The 17,751-nt window shown below is 36.9% G+C and overlaps 1 protein-coding gene and 1 pseudogene across 6 annotated transcripts; one reads left to right on the top strand and one right to left on the bottom strand.

Annotated features, from left to right (window-relative positions):
* The first annotated feature begins 6,913 nt into the window (after positions 1–6,913).
* Positions 6,914–10,580, top strand: LOC147497091 (uncharacterized). Of its 5 annotated transcripts, XR_015196697.1 has the most exons (4): positions 6,929–7,149; positions 8,206–8,312; positions 9,233–9,840; positions 9,956–10,580. XR_015196697.1 is itself a non-coding variant. In XM_086562512.1 (3 exons), exons 1-3 carry the CDS (start codon positions 9,197–9,199, stop codon positions 10,016–10,018), a joined length of 465 nt encoding a protein of 154 aa, XP_086418638.1. In that variant the 5' UTR covers positions 8,320–9,196; the 3' UTR covers positions 10,019–10,580. The 5 variants fall into 5 exon arrangements, 2 of the variants coding, with proteins under 2 accessions (XP_086418638.1, XP_086418637.1); XR_015196698.1 differs by having other exon boundaries at positions 6,914–7,149; positions 8,206–8,361; positions 9,185–10,580; XR_015196696.1 differs by lacking the exons at positions 6,929–7,149; positions 8,206–8,312 and having other exon boundaries at positions 8,320–9,433; positions 9,524–9,840.
* A 342-nt stretch (positions 10,581–10,922) lies between these two features.
* On the bottom strand, positions 10,923–17,525 carry LOC147497092 (U-box domain-containing protein 3-like; annotated as a pseudogene). The gene is made up of 8 exons (XR_015196798.1): positions 17,387–17,525; positions 16,718–16,875; positions 16,146–16,622; positions 15,900–16,021; positions 15,719–15,809; positions 13,959–14,012; positions 11,544–13,406; positions 10,923–11,118 (listed from the first exon to the last, which is right to left on the bottom strand). The product of XR_015196798.1 is annotated as a U-box domain-containing protein 3-like (transcript).
* Between the last annotated feature and the right edge of the window lie 226 nt (positions 17,526–17,751).

Consider the following 17,751-nt stretch of genomic DNA (forward strand, 5'->3'; position numbering starts at 1 on the left):
CATGCAGCAAGCCATCAACAATTTCAAAGGGAAGGTGACTGAAGAATATCATCAAAGCTGGGAGAAATTCAATAATCTGCTAGTCTCATGTCCACATCATGGTTATGATAAGAGCACACTGGCTCATTTTTTCTATCGAGGACTCTCGATGATGAACAAGCAGATGATACAGTCAATGCACAAAGGCAAGTTTACATCAATGGATGGAGAGGAAGCTTACAACTTTCTCGAGAATTTAGCTGAAGAAACACAACAATGGACTACTAGCAACGAGGAAGCAATTTGGTTACCAAGCACATGAACAATCAGATCAAGAACTGAAGTCTACATTGGCCAGCCTGGCCACTAGCATTGAAATTCTGAGCAAGAAATTCAACCAGTTCATTATGAATCCCTCCAAGATCAACAAGTCTCAAGCTAAATCTCTCCCAGTCATGCAAGCTAGCCGATACTGCGAAGTCTGTTTGGACACTTCTCATGCAACTCTAGAATGTCCTAGGTGCTATCAACATGCATCAGTTGGAGAGTACAATATAAAATAATTTCAGAGGCCCAACCAAGGTGGTAATAACTTTCAAGGTAATTATTAGAGATAAAACGCTGGACCCCCCAGGTTCTCAAGATCAAAGTTATATTCCACAGACAAGTCAAGCTTCACAGTTGGTTCCTCAACAACAATTATACTCTCAGTAGAATTCCAATACAAGTGGAGAGTTAGTGTATGATCCTAGGAGAAATTATGCCGCACCTGCCAACCTGGAGAATGTTATTACTTTGCTATCACAGAAAAATCAGAAGTTTGAAAGTGTTCTAGAGCTTATTGCACAATCTCAACTCAATCTCCAGCAATCTCAGGCAAGTCAATGTTCTAGAATGGAGTATATAGAGGTTAAGGTCGACTAACTCACCACTTCTTTGTCTGTAAAGACACAAGCCACTCAACCTAGGTTATTGGAACCAATATCGAAGAGTGAAGATGTATGCCATATTGGGACAACTGCTAGTACTGATCACCTACATGATCATGTCAGCTCAGTTACTACTCTCAGATCAGGATTGAAGATAGACAACAAGGTTTACTTACCTTCTCATGATAACATTGCTACAGAGCAATCGGTCAAGATTTCAAATGAAGCTCAAAAGGAAGTTGGGGAAATCCTTTCCACTCCCATTTGTCAAGATGACCAAGACAAGATATGCAAGAATGCCGAAGAGAAAGAAGAGCAAACACATGCTGATGTATTTGTACCAAAGGCACCTTTTCCTATGTTTTTGGCTCAAAGCAAAAAAGACAAGCAATTTTTAGAGATGAAGGAGGCATTTGAGAAAGATAACATCAATATCCCCTTTCTCAAAGCGATCAAGCAGTTGCCACCATATGCCAAATTCTTGGAGGATGCATGCAACATAAAGAGAAGTACTCATGTTCCAAAGCGAGCGTTTCTAGGTGGACAAACAACATCTGTTATCCATCAGCAAGCTCCAGTCAAGCTCAAAGATCCATGAAGTCCTACAATATCATGCAAGATAGGAGAAAAATTCACGGGTAATGCTCTTTTAGACCTTGGTGCTAGTGTTAATCTCTTGCCATATCATGTGTACCAAGCGTTGAGCCTGTAGAACCTAAAGCCTACAAAAGTCAAATTGAAGTTAGCTGACCATTCTACCAAGATTCCCAGAGGCATAGTTGAGGATGTTCTTGTTTAAGTAGCCGATTTCTACTATCTAGTGGATTTCATTGTGATAGACACCCAGGAGGCCTTTGATAAAATTCCAATTATTCTAGGCCAACCTTTCCTCGCTTCCGCAAAAGCCTTGATAAATTGTCACACCGGTGAAATGAAGATCAACTTTGGTAAGACGTCCATGGACATAAATATCTTTCACCTGTTGCAGAAGGATTGTGATGACACCGAAGGTGGAAAGGTGTACTTCCTTGATAGCATGATACAAGAATTCTGCCCATTCAAAGATACAATTGAGAGTGCTCAATCTATAGAAAACTGTGATGAACCTAAGAACCCCACCACAGAGGCGTTGCTAGCCATGTTCTTGGAATCTTTGCAGAAAATTCAGAATTTAAGTGAGCAGAATGGAAAATTGACAGAGAGAGTATCATATCTTGAGAAGATAAACTTTACATTTAAGGATGAAAAACAGACTACTACCCAGAAAAATCAGTTGCTAGAGAATCAGCTTAAAGAAGTTTTGGAAAAACAACAGAATCTAGAAACTGAAATGAGTCTTCTGAAGCAGAAAGTGGACCATATTGATAAGAAGAATTACACTGCTGAAGCTTCTTTTACACCATCATTGTCTGAACAAGAGAAGTATGTGAACAGTCTACTGCCCACCATGAGCGCAGTTAGCCAGACATCCATTATCATTATTGTGGTGGTAAAGGGCACATCAGATACTATTGTCCTGTTAGAAAGAAAGATTTTCGTCAATCATCTACACAGAGGAACCACAAGGCCTATCACACAATCATCAGACCTGAAATAGTTCAAGGTAGAGAAACAACTTCACCAGCAATCTTTCCAGCATATCAAGGAGTATTTTTGACAACCCACAAGGTGAGACCTCCTCGTCCTCCAAACATTCGTCAGATTTAGGTAAGAAAATCTGATCTCCTCACTCCAAATTGATAATGGATGATATATAGTCTTAGGGATCTGACTTAAAAAGACCTAATAAAAAAATTAATAATAATAAAAAATCTTGGTAAAAGGAAATTTTCTTATTTTTTGGATTAATTTTGATATTCGACATCAATGGTAACATCTTCCCTTTTTCTCATTCATTTCATTTACTTAATTTCTATACATTGAGGACAATGTATATGTTAAGTTGGGGGAGGGTGTACTTGAGAAATGAATTTTGAAAATTAGTTTTCAAAAATAAAAATATTTTTGTTTCTATATCAATAGCATGAGAAAAATAATGATGAGTCTGGGATATATATTCTATACTACTTAATGTTGAGTTTGATAGATAATTAATATTGTTGATTTTATTACCACTTAGACTATTTATTATGCTCAGACATAGTTCTTGTTGATAGAATTTTTTATCAGGGCACCACCATAGTACTTGGTCAGTTTTGTGTACTTTTGCTAGAAGAGAGATTTAAACCCCTATTAAACTGGAAGTAGAATTTTTAGACTTAGCCCGTGAGACTTGAGCTTTATACCCATTCTTTGGAGAGTCTTACGAAAAATCCGAGTCTTAGTGACTCAACATCTTTCAGTTCTTTATGTCGTTATAATATAGTCTCATTATTCGTTGATTTGGTTAATCACGAAGTGACATCAACTGGGGAGATAGCCATTAGGTCTTGTAGTCTATTCGAAACAGAGTATCATACTGATAGGTCAAGTAGTGAACCCATTCAGCCTTTATCCCACCTAGTAGGACCATCATGTTAAACCCTTTTGAGCCTTACAATAAGCTATTTTCTTTCATAAAACCATTTACCCTTTACCCAACTCCAGACAAGGAGTATAGCCAAAAATCTTTATCAGCCATACTCATATGTTTATGAGAATACGAGGGGAACAAGGAGGAAGAAAGAGCACAAAAAGAAGATTACAAGAAAATATCAGAGAGATACAATGAAGACCATCATTATGTTCTAAGTGAAAGAAGCTAGTGGAAAATAAACATATCCAGTACTAATCAAGGATATACCACTAAGTTTAAAAAAAAAAAAAAAAGAAGTTGAACAGAATGGATGGAAAAGCTAAGACAAAGGAAGAATTTTCTCTGCAATACAGAATTTGAAGAAATCTTCCAAAGAAAGAAGCAAAACCCTTAATGTTTTTCAGAAACAACATGTGAATCCTTTTTACCTTTCCTTCATAAACCAATACCCAAGCCAAGTTACAACCCATGACTTATCACTACAGTATGGTTAGGGTTGTTAACGGGTCGGACCTGAATAGGACACACTTAGGTCCAAGCCCGGCCCAAATCATATTTGATATTTTGAGTCCAAGCCCGGCCTAAGTCCTATTGGGCAAGTTCGGATTCGGGCTAGGCCTATGTCCGTTAGCAATACATGGGAACTGTTATTTTTGTCTAAAATTTAATCAAATTTGTAAGTGGGAATAATCGAACCCATAACTCTTGTGTGGCAGGCACAATACTAACCAATATGGCTTCCAATTTTCTATGTCAACTTCTAGTAAATATAATAGATATATTAATAATATTAAATATAAAACACATAAACTATTATAAATTTTGGGTCGGGCCATTATCGGATCAGACATAGATATGTCCAGACCTGGCCCAATAATCTTATCGAGCGAAATTTAAAGTCTAAGTCCTTATCTTATCGGTTCGGATTCAATCGGGTTCGGGCTTGTCCCAGCCCATTGACAGCCCTAAGTATGGTACAAAGTCTAGAATAGGTGAGAGGATGCTAAAGTGAAGTACCCGACACTTCATATGTGATTGACATTCTTTTCATGAGACTACTGTCTTCTAGAAGTCTGTTTTTCAAGGTAGTATGTGGGATGTTCGTATTCATTATTCTTTTCCCCACATACATGAGGTAAAATAGTAGACCATCTTCTGAGAGATTCTTTTCTGAGAGTATGACCGATGAGGATTGAAAGTCGAGATTATCTACCTATGGTAAACTAGGGATTCCGTTTCTTGGATAGGAGAGTATAGGAGATTTACTAAGTACACACATAAGCCTTGACTGAGAATTTTGTCAATTTTTACTATCTCTCATCATAATCTATGAGTCTTTGCAGCAATATAGTTAGCAATAGAGACTGTCTGTTGGAGTAAGCACTAAGTGGGTAAGGAATTTCTCTCTTTGAAAAATGCTATCATTCTTGAACATGCTATTGATTGATTTTGTGGGTATATCACCTGAAAACCCTCACAAGACTATAACTCGTCCTTTTTGGGGAACTTAAAGATTTAAAGCCTTGTTGCATATGGTAAATGCAATCGCGATGCCTGCGAAAATGAGTTAGGATTTTATTTTTGTTATTAGGATGTGATTTTGATCACTTATCTATTTTTTTTTATCTTATTTGCTAAGAGACTAGCAAAAGGCTAGTTGGGAGTTGTGATAAGTGCTCAAAAAGTGCTATTTAACCCTCGATTATGCTTCTTGTTTAGCCATCTTAGTGGACTAATAGTGTTTGTAAGTTATGTTTTATGATTCTACAGGTGAAAGAGAGAGTTTTGTAGAATATTAGAGAAAATGGGGTAAAACGGAGTAATTCGGAGCATTAAGGATCACATGGGAAGCCCGTGGACAATCATGGAGAATGCCAAGAAATTGAAGCTATTAAAGATGCGACTTGGACCTATTTTAAAGCCTATTTGGAAGCCCAAGGCTAAATGATTCATTGCTTGGACCAAAGCCCGCAAAAGAGGATAGAAGGATAGAGTAGAAGAGACAAAATAGACTTTTGCATCTGGGACGCATGGATCGAGCGTCCAGACGCATTGCTTGCGTCTAAGACGCATGAATCGTGCGTCTAGACACATGAAATGACACTGTAGCCAATTCCTTCTCAGTTTTGGAGACGAAGTTGGACTCTGAAAGAAGTCTATTTGTATTAGGAAACAAATGGCGGTTTGGAATGCTTCTAGAGCTCATAGTAACCTCTATAAATAGAAGACCTAAGTGCCTCATGTAATTTGCCAATTCACTTATACTCTTGTCTCCATAACTTGAGGCAGAGAGAGATTAATAATAAAAGATTCGGTTTTAACTAGCTGAGTCTTAATAAATTAGTCTTTCTAGTTTTATGTTCTTCAACACTTTTTCTTCTTGTTCTTCGTGTTCTTCCTTCTTTATGGAAGGCTAATCTTCTTCTTCAAGGGAGAAGATAAAGCCGGTGCTTATGGTTTATGGTGTTCTTCAATCAGGTTAGTTCTTTATATTTTTAGTTATTAGTTCCATTACCCATACCAGGGGATGGAAGTATAGATTAAGATTTTTATTTATTGCAATCGAATATCATGCTAGTTTAGGGTTTTATTTATTGCAATTGAATATTTGCTAGTGATATGCTTTTATTTATTGCAATTGAATACAATGCTAGAATAGGGTTTTATTTATTGTAATTGAATATTATACTATTATTCTATACTTTTCTCTAGTTGTGTATTATTTTAGAGTAAGGGAAATATTCCTTGTGTTTGCCTTAGATGGTGATTCATTGAATAGCTACCCAAGCTCACATAAAAGGAAAGAAGATACTAATAACATGAATATAGGAACAACCTTAAGTAGAGTTATTCGTTAATAATGTTTCGTCCAAGAGGGCATCAGCATTCGCTCGATTGCCTAATTGTAGTTTACTTTTGAGAACAACCATGAAGCATAATATCATAGATCAAAAGTATTGGTGGATTCTAATCTCTTGAATTCCCTTTCTTATAAATTCTCAATAGTTTAGTTTAGTTTAGTTTAGCATTAGAATCTATAATCTTATATATAATGGGAAAACTAGCCGCCGATTATTAGTCCCTGTATCTTTGGTTTTATCCCAAACTTTTAAATCAAAAGGGTACCCAAAAGTTTCACCCATAAATTTTTCCAACAGTATTATTTCCGAGGGTAAATAAATACTTTTGCTTATTCCCGGTTTTTAAAATGACACCCTCTATTAAAGTTTGTTTCAGAACAGTCGCACCGTTTTGCTTATTCTCCCAAAACAAAGTATTTAAGTATTAAGAAGGAAAAAAAAATTGTTCGGTGTTAGATAATAGGTAAGTTCTTCTTCTTAGTTCTTCTTCTTACCGAACAATTGTTTCCCCCTCATTTTCGTTATTTTTTTTTATTTTGTTTTCTAAACATTTCAATGGTTTATTTCTATTTCAATTTTGCTTTTAATTTTGCAATTGTTCCAGTTTCAGAATAATGCCGCGTCAATCCCGTTTTAGGTGGCACTCATGAACATGTATGCCATCTTCTATCTTTTTATTAGTTTCCGCATTCTCGCTTTTCTGAACCCTTTCTGTAAAAGGGCAAATTGGCAAATAAGTACTACCCGAGAAACACATGCACCATTTCGCTTGCCAGTTTAACTTTCCAAATTTATTTCAGGAAGAAGGTGAGTGAACTCTTCAGAATGCCTTTGGCAGAATTTTTTTTTTCTTCTTCAAAAACAGGTGTGTTCCTCTTCTTTTCTCTTTCTTCTTCATCACATGGTTATTTATTATTTCAGAAGACATGTTTAATCACAATTGAATTTTTAGACATATCGTCAATTCATATTTTTTGTATTTATGACTCAATTATCATTATGGACCAAAGAGTACAATTTCTTGCTACTTGGGGAACACCGCCATATGAAACTCTCATCTATTACTTATTAAGCTCTCTCAGTTCCTAATGTCTGTTTCTTAGTTATTCTCACAAATTCATTATTTGTGAGAATCTCGAATTTTAAAATCATTCCAGGCGCAAAGAATCTCGAAAAGTCCAATTTTGTCCTTCTTAATACAAATCTCTTGGTTGTAATCGAAATCTTTTTGATTCATTATTTGGTTGAGTTCGTTTCTGTTACAGTCATTTAGAGGAATGCATTGATGATGCTCTTACTTCCCCCGAAATATTCTTTTTAATGTAATTCTACCACTGATGATGATGCAAAAGTTACGTGATCTTTGACTTCTTGGAAAGGATGGATGAGTATGCTCAGTCAAGACTCAAAATACACTCTATACTCCATTATTTAGACAAAAGTACGATTGCAGCGTTGCTATAGTGGGTTGGTTGCGCTGCCTTTGTTTCGACGACCAACAGAGCCGGCCAATCGGGTGTCCGCAACGAATGCCTGATACTCGAAGAAAACATCTGCGTAGTATTAGGGATAGAAATAGATATCAAAGGCGGTTTCAAACACCACATTCGTCTACTACTTCTCGAGGAGAAATATTTTAAATCAGGCCCACTTTTTCTAGGTAGAGCTAGATAGTTGCTCTGTTTGGTAGCCTTTTCTGTGAATTTGTTACACATGTTCAGATTTCAGTGTTCATATTGCCAACTCTTAATCCTCTCAATTGGGATGTTTTTTAATTGTGCACCTTTTGCTCTAGGAATAAGTTTGTTATTGATATTGTTGTGTTGGTTTCAGATGCAAGACATTGGTTCAGTGTGCTTTTGAGTAACTAAATTCTACTGTTAGTTCTATTAAAACTTTGGCATCTACATTATTCTTGCAGGTCACTCTTAAAGGATTTAGGTAGGGCAAATTAAGTGCGTTGGTCACAAGAAATGCCGCGTCACCTGGTTTGAACATCAGATTAAACTGTTGATCATTTGGGTTTAGGTATGTAATTTTCATGATCCTCCGAAAATTTCTTGGGGATTCGTTACTGGTATTTGATTTTATGATCTTTTTTTATTTTGTAGTATCTTGATGTGTCAATGACATCACTCTAAATACAACATGGCTTTTATTGACATGCCTTTTATTGGTGTTTTACACCTGCCTACTACATTTGCATACTTACAGATATTAAGCTATTTTCAATTGTATCTAACTTGCTTATGTCAATTTTAGAAGTCATTCACTGAGATTATTATTTAATGGTGAGCACTATGTTAAGCACTATATAGTTTATATATAATGCCGATACTAGATTTTTCAATTTGTTCCCGTATTCCCAGTTTTTAATCCAAAGGGTACCGGAAATTTGGACATCCACTTTTTGGGGTGCATTAGTGCATATAAACATATAAAATGCAGTAAAGAGTGTAGTCAAGGTGATAAAAACAAGGTTTTAAAAAGTTCGTTGGCTCACACTTGCACAAGCTAGAGCTCTAAGAGCTGCAGACATGTGAATATGATTTGCTGCACATAACATATTATCAAATCATTCCTGAAATCAACAAAGAGTGTTCGCTATAGTCTTTTACCAATAATCAGCAGTCCGTCTACAAATGGCTATTTTTAGAGTTTTGATTATTGGAATGTGCATGAATATCATATCTGAATGTTTACAATTTGCCACATTATGCTCAAGCATAGAGCTTGCCTAACTTACCTCTTTATGTGAATCCTAGAATGAAGTGGTTTGGTCCTCTAGGAGATATATGCTTTAATATCTATTTGGTCAAATTTCTTTCATACTCAATCATTGAATTCTTACAGTACGGATTTTTTTTTTTGAAAATACTAGCGTTTTATTTAACTTGAAGCATGCAATTAATATGGTCATTCTCTCCATGGACTACGAGGAGTGTAAGGCAGCGATCAAAACAATTGATGCTCAGGACTCTTACAAGGGTGGAGTTGTTGTTCAAGTAACTGGATGTCTCATTGTGAAGGATGTGGAAATTGAGGTTGTGGAGGCCCCTGTTCATTCAGGTCAAGATGAAGTTCTTCCAGTCACCGAGCCGGCTTCAACAGTTCCGGAATATACTGCAAAGAAGTCTTATGCTTCAATCGTCAGCTTATTACTTTCGGTTACTTTTGTTGATAAGTTCCTCTTTTTAATCACTTGAATGTAAGTTATTTGATTTAAATGATTGATGCAGGTTAAAGTTATGAAGGAAACTACTCCTGTCCATGTACCTACAAATATTAGAAAGGTAGCAGCAGGTTCTGGAAAGGTGGCGGCAAAGTTTGTGGGCGGTAGTGCTGAGCAAGGTACTGCTTCACCTGCCCCAGCATCAGTAGCACTGACTTCTAGCAACAATAATGCCCCAAATAGTAGCGACCTCCCTGAAGAAGGTATTTTCCTTTTTAATTAAAGTGATTTTGTTGTTGCTGGTTACCCATTATTTTGTTTTGTATGTGGCACCGGCTGTCTTACTTTTTGCTTCTGCCTCACCTTCGTCTTCGCTATGTCCTGGTGAGTACTACTATGTCTCTGTCTTCTTTTTCCTGGAAAAGGATGTATCGGCATTCCTAAGGCAGTTTGTACATCCCTTTTAACATTTAGTGCGTGCTATATCGTCTGTTTTCAGGAGTCATTGACCTATTGTTAACGCCACCCAGATATGCATCACCGTTTTCTCTCATGGTTTTAATGGGGATTACTACCCAATCACAATCCAAAACAGGAAGAATGACTCGAGGAGAAAATGTTGCTGAACCTACATAAGAAGTAGACTGATGGGCTGGCGCATTAAAGATGTAGGCTTCACAAGAATATTCCAGCAGGAAAAAAAAAATCAAGAAGAGATAGGCGCAGCAGAATCAAATACCAACTCTTCTTCGGGTGGAACAAGTACTCAAATTTTATCTACGGAAAAGGTGTTGGTAAATAGAACCTTAAAGTCATCCCGTCAAAACAAGCCACCAACAAGAAGAGAAACGTTTCAATTCAGACCGAGTAGGCTTTCTATTATGTCCAAGGCTGACGACTTATGAAGCAGAAAATCAAGTCCAAAAGAGGATATTTTGTGATGTAAAGAACTACGTTATGAATTCTGTTCAACTGAGCATTTGACAGGATGAATGCATTTATGAGTTTTGTAACCCATCAAAAACTAGATGTAACATATCAAAATTGAGATGCTCAACTTCTATTATTATGGAATTTTTCTCTTAGCTTTTGAATGCAATGTGTCTTTGGTTGGAATAATGGAATATTTGTTGTTACAATGGGAATGACTCATAGAAGCAGATCACAGACAAAATTATTTTTCATTTATATAGGTGGTGTGGTAGCATGGTAGGCATACAGGAACTTTAGCCACCGTTTATTTTAGTTCACGTATCCTTGGTTTTACCCCAAACTTTTAAATTACAAGGGTACCCAAAAGTTTCACCCAAAAAAAACTTGACAGTTTTAAATTGAAGGGTATTAGGTATATGTCCATTTGGTACGGTGTATAAGTTAATCGAAATTACTGTTTATCACTTTATTTTCCACCTTGCGCAAACCAGCTTACCGTGATGTGCTTATATTATGAAAAACAGGGAGGTTAATTGGTGAGGCCTATATAATATAGAGGTTTTACACTGGGAAAAACATAGAAGCAGTGATTGGGTCATCTCATTTACACGAAACTCATTACTTTCCAACTAGCATCACAGTAGCAAAAATCTAGAATCTGAATCATTACTTTGCCTTTCCAACGGCTCCCTCTTGCTGGTTCCGAAAATGACTAAGAATCTGGTGTGCCTGCGTGTAAACAGAATCAGAATCGCACTTCATTAGTACGAAGAGAAATTACAAGAAACGCTACACCGACACCGAAATGAGAGGTCCCCGCATATCACCTCTCAATACATGAGCACTTCCATGGATAGCCCAATCAAGTATGCAAAACACTTCTATTTATGTGTTGAGAATAAAACTCCTACCAATACACATTGTTCAAGAAACAAAGGTTTCTCTGACATATTATGTTGCAAGCAAGATTATCTTAATAGTTACCTTTGATAGCTCTATCACCATTTAATATTTGTATATATACGTTATGAAGTTTCATAGTCTACATTTTGATATATTTTTCTGCTAATAAACTCTATTTGTTTATACACTCACATATCAGAGAAAAAGAAGGCAAAGATTTATATTAAAGTAACAGGGTTAGGAATGCATACTTTCTCTTTTGCTCTAGGTGTACCACATTGAGACAATGCAACAAGAGGTGGCACAGCCCCTTCTTGAAGAACTAAGGTACAAAACTTCTGGCTATTAAAGCATAGTTGCAATAAGATAGACGCAGCATTTTCCTTTCCCTGCTGTGATCCTGTTTCTAGAACTTCAACAAGTAATGGGATGCCACCTTCACGAGTTATTGCTGAGCGCCCCTCTGGAATTGTTGACAGGTTGGCAAGAAGAGCGACGCATTTGTCAATCATTCCTATGTCGGGATCCATCAGCTCAATAAGGTGCTTCACTGCCCCTGCATGAAATATGGATAGATTGAACAAAGCAGTAGCATCATCTTTCTTCCCCCTAAGGGTTCCCGATTCTAGGAGATCAACTAAGGCCTTGACTACAGCAGAACGACCAATCTTCATTTTGTACTCTTCCAACACAGAGAGGTTGAACAAAGTAGCGGCGCCATTCTCTTTTGCTCCTGCATTTCCTGACTTAAGAACATGGATTAGTGGCTCTATTGCTCCTGCTTCTGCAATCATGTTCTTATTGTTTTCATTAATAGATAGGTTCAACAGAGTAGTGACAGCGTGCTCTTGGGTCAGCTTCTCTACTGAATATAGCAATGAAATAAGAGGTGGAATAGCACTACAATGAGCAATAATTACGCGATTATCCATATTGTGCTTGGCGAGAAGCCGCAAATCTGCTGCAGCTGTGGTTTGTGTGTCACTGCATTGAACTTTTAGATCCTCTACAAGCTTCTCAACATGGGAAGAGGTCGTCAAATCATCAAATCCTGAGTCTGAAAATGGAAGAGAGAGGCTTCTCTGATGGTTACTTCCATATATTATCGGCAACTGCGGTGACTGTTTTGGAGCTATGATATTTTCTGCCAGACAACCATGGAGAAAATCCTGCCTCTTTACTTGGAGAAGAAACTGAACAATTGGATGTGACTTCTCCGAAAAATTCACTCGTGTGTCCATGCTTACTCGACAAATCTGATGCTTCATGTAAATTCGTGGCAAAGGATGGGGGAAGATATTCAATGCTCGAAATAGTGCTTGAGGCTGATTCAGTCCTGCTGTGAATATATGACTGCCCTGGGAATGATTGCTCACACTTTGGAATCACCTTGCTATTATCTTCAATACACTTTGATCAGTCGCCAACCTTTTTCTTTTGAGATCGATGTCCAGCTTCCAGAGAGGACCTTGGAGTAGAATTATTACTATAGAAACAACAACGAAAACTCTCTGCACGGGTGAAATCTTGAGAAGGGACATTAGAAGATATAGGCAAAGGTGAAGCATTGTTTCCATTAGCAGTATCACAATGTCTTATGTTATTGTCTTCGCACCAATTTGCAATTAAATCCTTCACGGTGTAATTGGTAATAAGATTTGCATGTGCAAGATCTTGACGGGTTTTTTTGAGAAATGTTAGTCCGTTGTCAACCCACCTTTGGATGAAAGCTCTTTCATAAGTCTGTCCAGATGCCACAATCACAGGGTCCAACATCAGCCCCAGCAACGGTGGGCAGCGAAAATAAGGAGGAATAGGCACGCCATTTGTTGCTGAATATTGCTCAAGTTTAGCCGTCCAATCCCAAATGTGCGCAATAAGATTCACAGTTTGATCAATTGCTTCTAACTCCTTGAGCAGTGATCTTGCTCTCTCCTTTTCCAAGGTCACACTCTCCACCAGCAACTCCTGATTTGAAGTTAAACCAAGTGACTCAGTAATTTTTATTAGAATCTCTAAATGGGGTTAAAAATTTCCTTTTGATCTCTCATAGCTTCTTTTATTAATTCCGATACTCTCTCTTGGTCTGAACATTGAAGTTCCTGCAAACGGTGCTGAAAACAGTCTACCAATAAATTAGCACAAAGCAAGGAAATAATGAGAAAATATACAAGTAGATAAACAAGGCTTATAAAAGGAAATGCAAACAAGGAAAAAGGCACAGAGGGCTGCAACAAATAATTCATATGAGATTGAAGTACATATATATTAAGTACCTTTCATCAACTCAATTATATGAAGTGCATGAAGATGATTGCAGCATTATACATAATATGTGACAAATATCAATACAAGACCTCTGGATCTTTATTGCCATTGGCTCACTCCGTAGGACCTGGAGATAACAAAGAAAACTTATCAGGGGGGGACACTCCTAAGAATAAGGAACTGGCTTCATTAAAGTGAGACCAACACCTTTTCCTAAAAGTTGTGTTCGACTCATAGTTCGTGATTCCGAAGGAAACTCCGGAATTCCGCTCTGAATTTCGGTTTTTCAAAAAATCGAAATTTCAAATATAGTGTAGAAATAATTGAAATTCCGAATGAATTTGAAATTCCGAATTCTATAGGGTCGAAATTTACTGGATTTCGGTTTTTAGAATTACCGGAATTCCGAGAATTCCAAAATCCCGAACTATCGACTTACCTTTAGTTGAAATCTGCATTAACAATTACTAATAAAACATTTAATGGATGTTTAACCATATGTGTATGCTATCTTAGTATACGGGAACAATAGGATGTGCAAGAATTTCCTTTATTGTTTTGATCATGTAATAATTAGATTTCTTATGAGTTTGTTATGTTTTTTCTGTTTTTTTTTTAAAGGATAATTGTATTAATAAGAAAAAGTTATGTAGTACAATGAATTGATAGGATTGATAGTTATCACCAACGACCAAAATATCGCCGATATATCCGATATATTGTTGATATATATATTTTTTTTGTACACCGACATCGATATTTCTAACATATATCCACCGAATATTGAACCTTTTTTTCCCGATATGTATTTGAATTTATGATATAAAACTTTATATCACCGATATAATCGATATATACGATATTTACAATATATATCATTTGACTTTTTGACCATTTTTTAATATAAATCTGATATTTCCAATATATTTTCGATATTCACGATATATCCGATATTTCCAATATTTTGAATAGTTTGGATGGGTTACAAAAAAAATAGATATATCCGATATATCTGATATATATCAGTTTTTGGGTACACCGATTTATTCACCAATATCAATATTTTGGTCCTTGGTTATCACTACCACATTAGATACTAAAATCAGTTTACAAATCTTTAAACTCCCGCTGCCCGGATTGAACCCGGGATTATGTTGGTTTGTCCCTACTAGCACATCACATTATATTATGTTGGCTTATTAAAAAGTAAAATGTCTTTCTTTTGTATTTTTATTATTGTTTATTATTTATTGGGTTCAATTTCTTCGATTTGTCATAAATTGACAACACAAAGTTTGACGAAATATTTTTTTTTCCCATTACAGATTACCGTAAGGACGGAAATGCTTGGGAACTTGGAAAGTGGAAAGGCTATATATTTATCAATAAGGTGGTATTTAATTGTTAAGCGCAAAGGGAAAAAAAAATTGCATCACAAATTGACTCAAAACAAAAATTTCCTTACCATATTTTTTTCGCTTGGATACATCAGAAATTTTGAAGCAGAACCCTATGTAAGAGGGGAATATTTGTGATCCTTTAGATCGTACAATAAAGAATTTCTACTTTGTCCTTTGAAGAACACGTAGATAAACATATATATGATACGATCTCGATCATAGTTTTGGACTTCATATAAATATGGATATTTATTTCTTGATGAATTATAAGTATCCATACTGAATGTGGTAGAATTCACTTGGGATTGACAAAATGTTGGTATAGTATAGGACTATAGGTAATCTAATTCCAAACTTAAGGACAAATTGAGTATCTCTGACACAATAATAATTTTAAAATATTTTATTTGACTGACAATTAGTAAAATATTTTCTTCAAATATTGCAACATCAAATCATACTATGTATTTAATACCAGCTATCATATTACATGGTGCTAGCTTTCAATCACGTGCATCGCACGTGCCCTCTACTAGTATATATAATCATAGTTTTTAATCCCTCAAACCCCCTTTCCAGTCCTGTCCTTCACATAACTTACACTTAAAAGTGGAACGATACCCTACTCATCATTTACTTATTGAGGGATAATTAGGTTTTGATACGCTTCTATTTTGTTCAACGACGATCATCCATCTACATCATCTATCTATATCATCCACATACCATCTCACACACACAAAAAGAGGCAAGGTCACCTGCGTTGTGGAAGGAGACACAGAGTTTCGTCCCTCATCCTCATCGTCACTAGACTGCTCACCATCCTCCATATTCTCGTCCTGTTCATCACTCATCGATACCAGCACAAGTTTAAATTTTAACAACACAAGTAAATGCTATTTAAATTTTAACCTTTGATTCAGCACAAGTTTCTTTTACATTCCCATCATTTGTCTTTGCCGCATCAACCACTTCAACAGCAGGAACATATCCCCAACAGTAATAGGACCCAGTAACACAACCTCTTGGACAATCTCATTTTGTTCCCCACTAACCGTCACCTAGATAATAATGTGTTCAATCATACAACTCATCCCAAGTGAAAAAAATTACATAAAAAAAGGGAAGAAGATTACTACCAGGACTTCTTAAACAACATATTGAGAAAATTCACTCAATTTTCACCTTTTCTAGAGTGGAAGTTTCTTTTCCATTCTCGTCAATTGTCTTTACTGTATCACCATCGTTTAGACTGTTCAGAGCATTGTGATCATTAATGTCCATGTCCTTAACAACTTCACCTTTTTCTGCTCTCGCTTGCTCGGACTGATTTTTTTGCAAAAAGTCGTTGCGGATGTGAGCGTTAGATATGCCTTTCGTTAAGTGATCACCTGCTCTTCTCTCCAGCTCTGGCTGATTCCGATTCAAATAGCAATCTAGGTTTTCAGAATCGGATAACTGAGGTATCAAGTCCAGTCCAACACCTTCTTCGGGGTTGGGTTGGCTACCATTCAGTATGTCAGTGTTGTCATAAGACGAGGACTTTGACTGGAGATCAACTACTTTGCATGGAGATCTCAGGGTCTCCACTAAGGTAGTGTTAATGTCTTCCAAAGTGTCCATAACACTTTGCTGGGCTTCAACATCATTTTCATCCAAGGTCTGAAAATAAATAATTTTTTAGTGACATTTATTACGTATAGTATCACCGCTGATATATCAAATTAAGCCTATAAATGAAACAATGGAAATCATACCCGTCCATTGATGGTCCCTCCAACAACACCAGCGTGGTCTAAAGAAGGAATGGTGTTATCCAGAACAACATGTAACATCTGTGTCTGGCCCCAACTAATATCAGCTTCATCTTCGAGCAAGTCACGCAAACGACGTAAAGGACTCGATAGAGACTCTTCTTCAATGACATTAATAATAGGGCTATCATCGGGAAGACTTTCCTCAAAAGTTACATGTTACTTGCTATCCTTTCTTCCCGGACAACTCCTCGGTATAGATGCTGTATGAGGCACCCTTTCTGTTGTTTTATTTTTGAAAGTAGGAGTAGAGCATTTATCCTTGCCCACGACTTTTACTCCTTCGGCCTTTTTCTTCGAGGGCGACTTCTTTGAAGGGGGCATAACTTTTACAGCTTATGCTTTCTTCTCGAAGGGGGACAATTTTTACTCCTTCTGCCTTCTTCTTCGAGGCTGACTTCTTTGAAGGGGGCACAACTTTTAGTGCTACTGCTTTCTTCTCGGTGGGGGCGACGATTTTTACTGCTTCAGTTTTCTTCTTAGAGGGGGGGGGGGGGACGCCTTTTACTGCTTTTGCCTTCTTCTTTGAGGGGGGTACGACTTTCACTGTGCATGCGTTCTTCTTCGAGGACGCCTCAGCTATAACTGGTTTTTTTTCTTGCTTAAGAACACCTCTAGCTCTCTTAGGAGCTGGCTGTTTTTCAACGACATCATCACCACTATCCCCTGTTTCAAAGTCTTCCTCACCACTATCCTGCCATGTGTCCCCTGTTCCAATGGAACATTTTCTTTTCACAGAAAGGTCCACCATAATCTAGTCAAACCGGAGTTTTTGGCGGCTTTCAAAGAGGACATCCATGATTTTAAAGTTAAGGTTCTGCTCTGTTTCTCCCTTTTCTTCCTGTAAAAGAGCAATACAGTTATATAAGATCAAATAAGAGTGAGGAGACATCCAATAGGAGTGAGAAGATACCAAATAGGAGGGAGACTATATCAAATAATAGTTACAAACAATCAAAGAAGAGTTAGACATACAA

Source organism: Coptis chinensis, chromosome 5 (assembly GCF_015680905.1).
Source record: "Coptis chinensis isolate HL-2020 chromosome 5, ASM1568090v1, whole genome shotgun sequence".
Lineage (NCBI taxonomy): Eukaryota > Viridiplantae > Streptophyta > Magnoliopsida > Ranunculales > Ranunculaceae > Coptis > Coptis chinensis.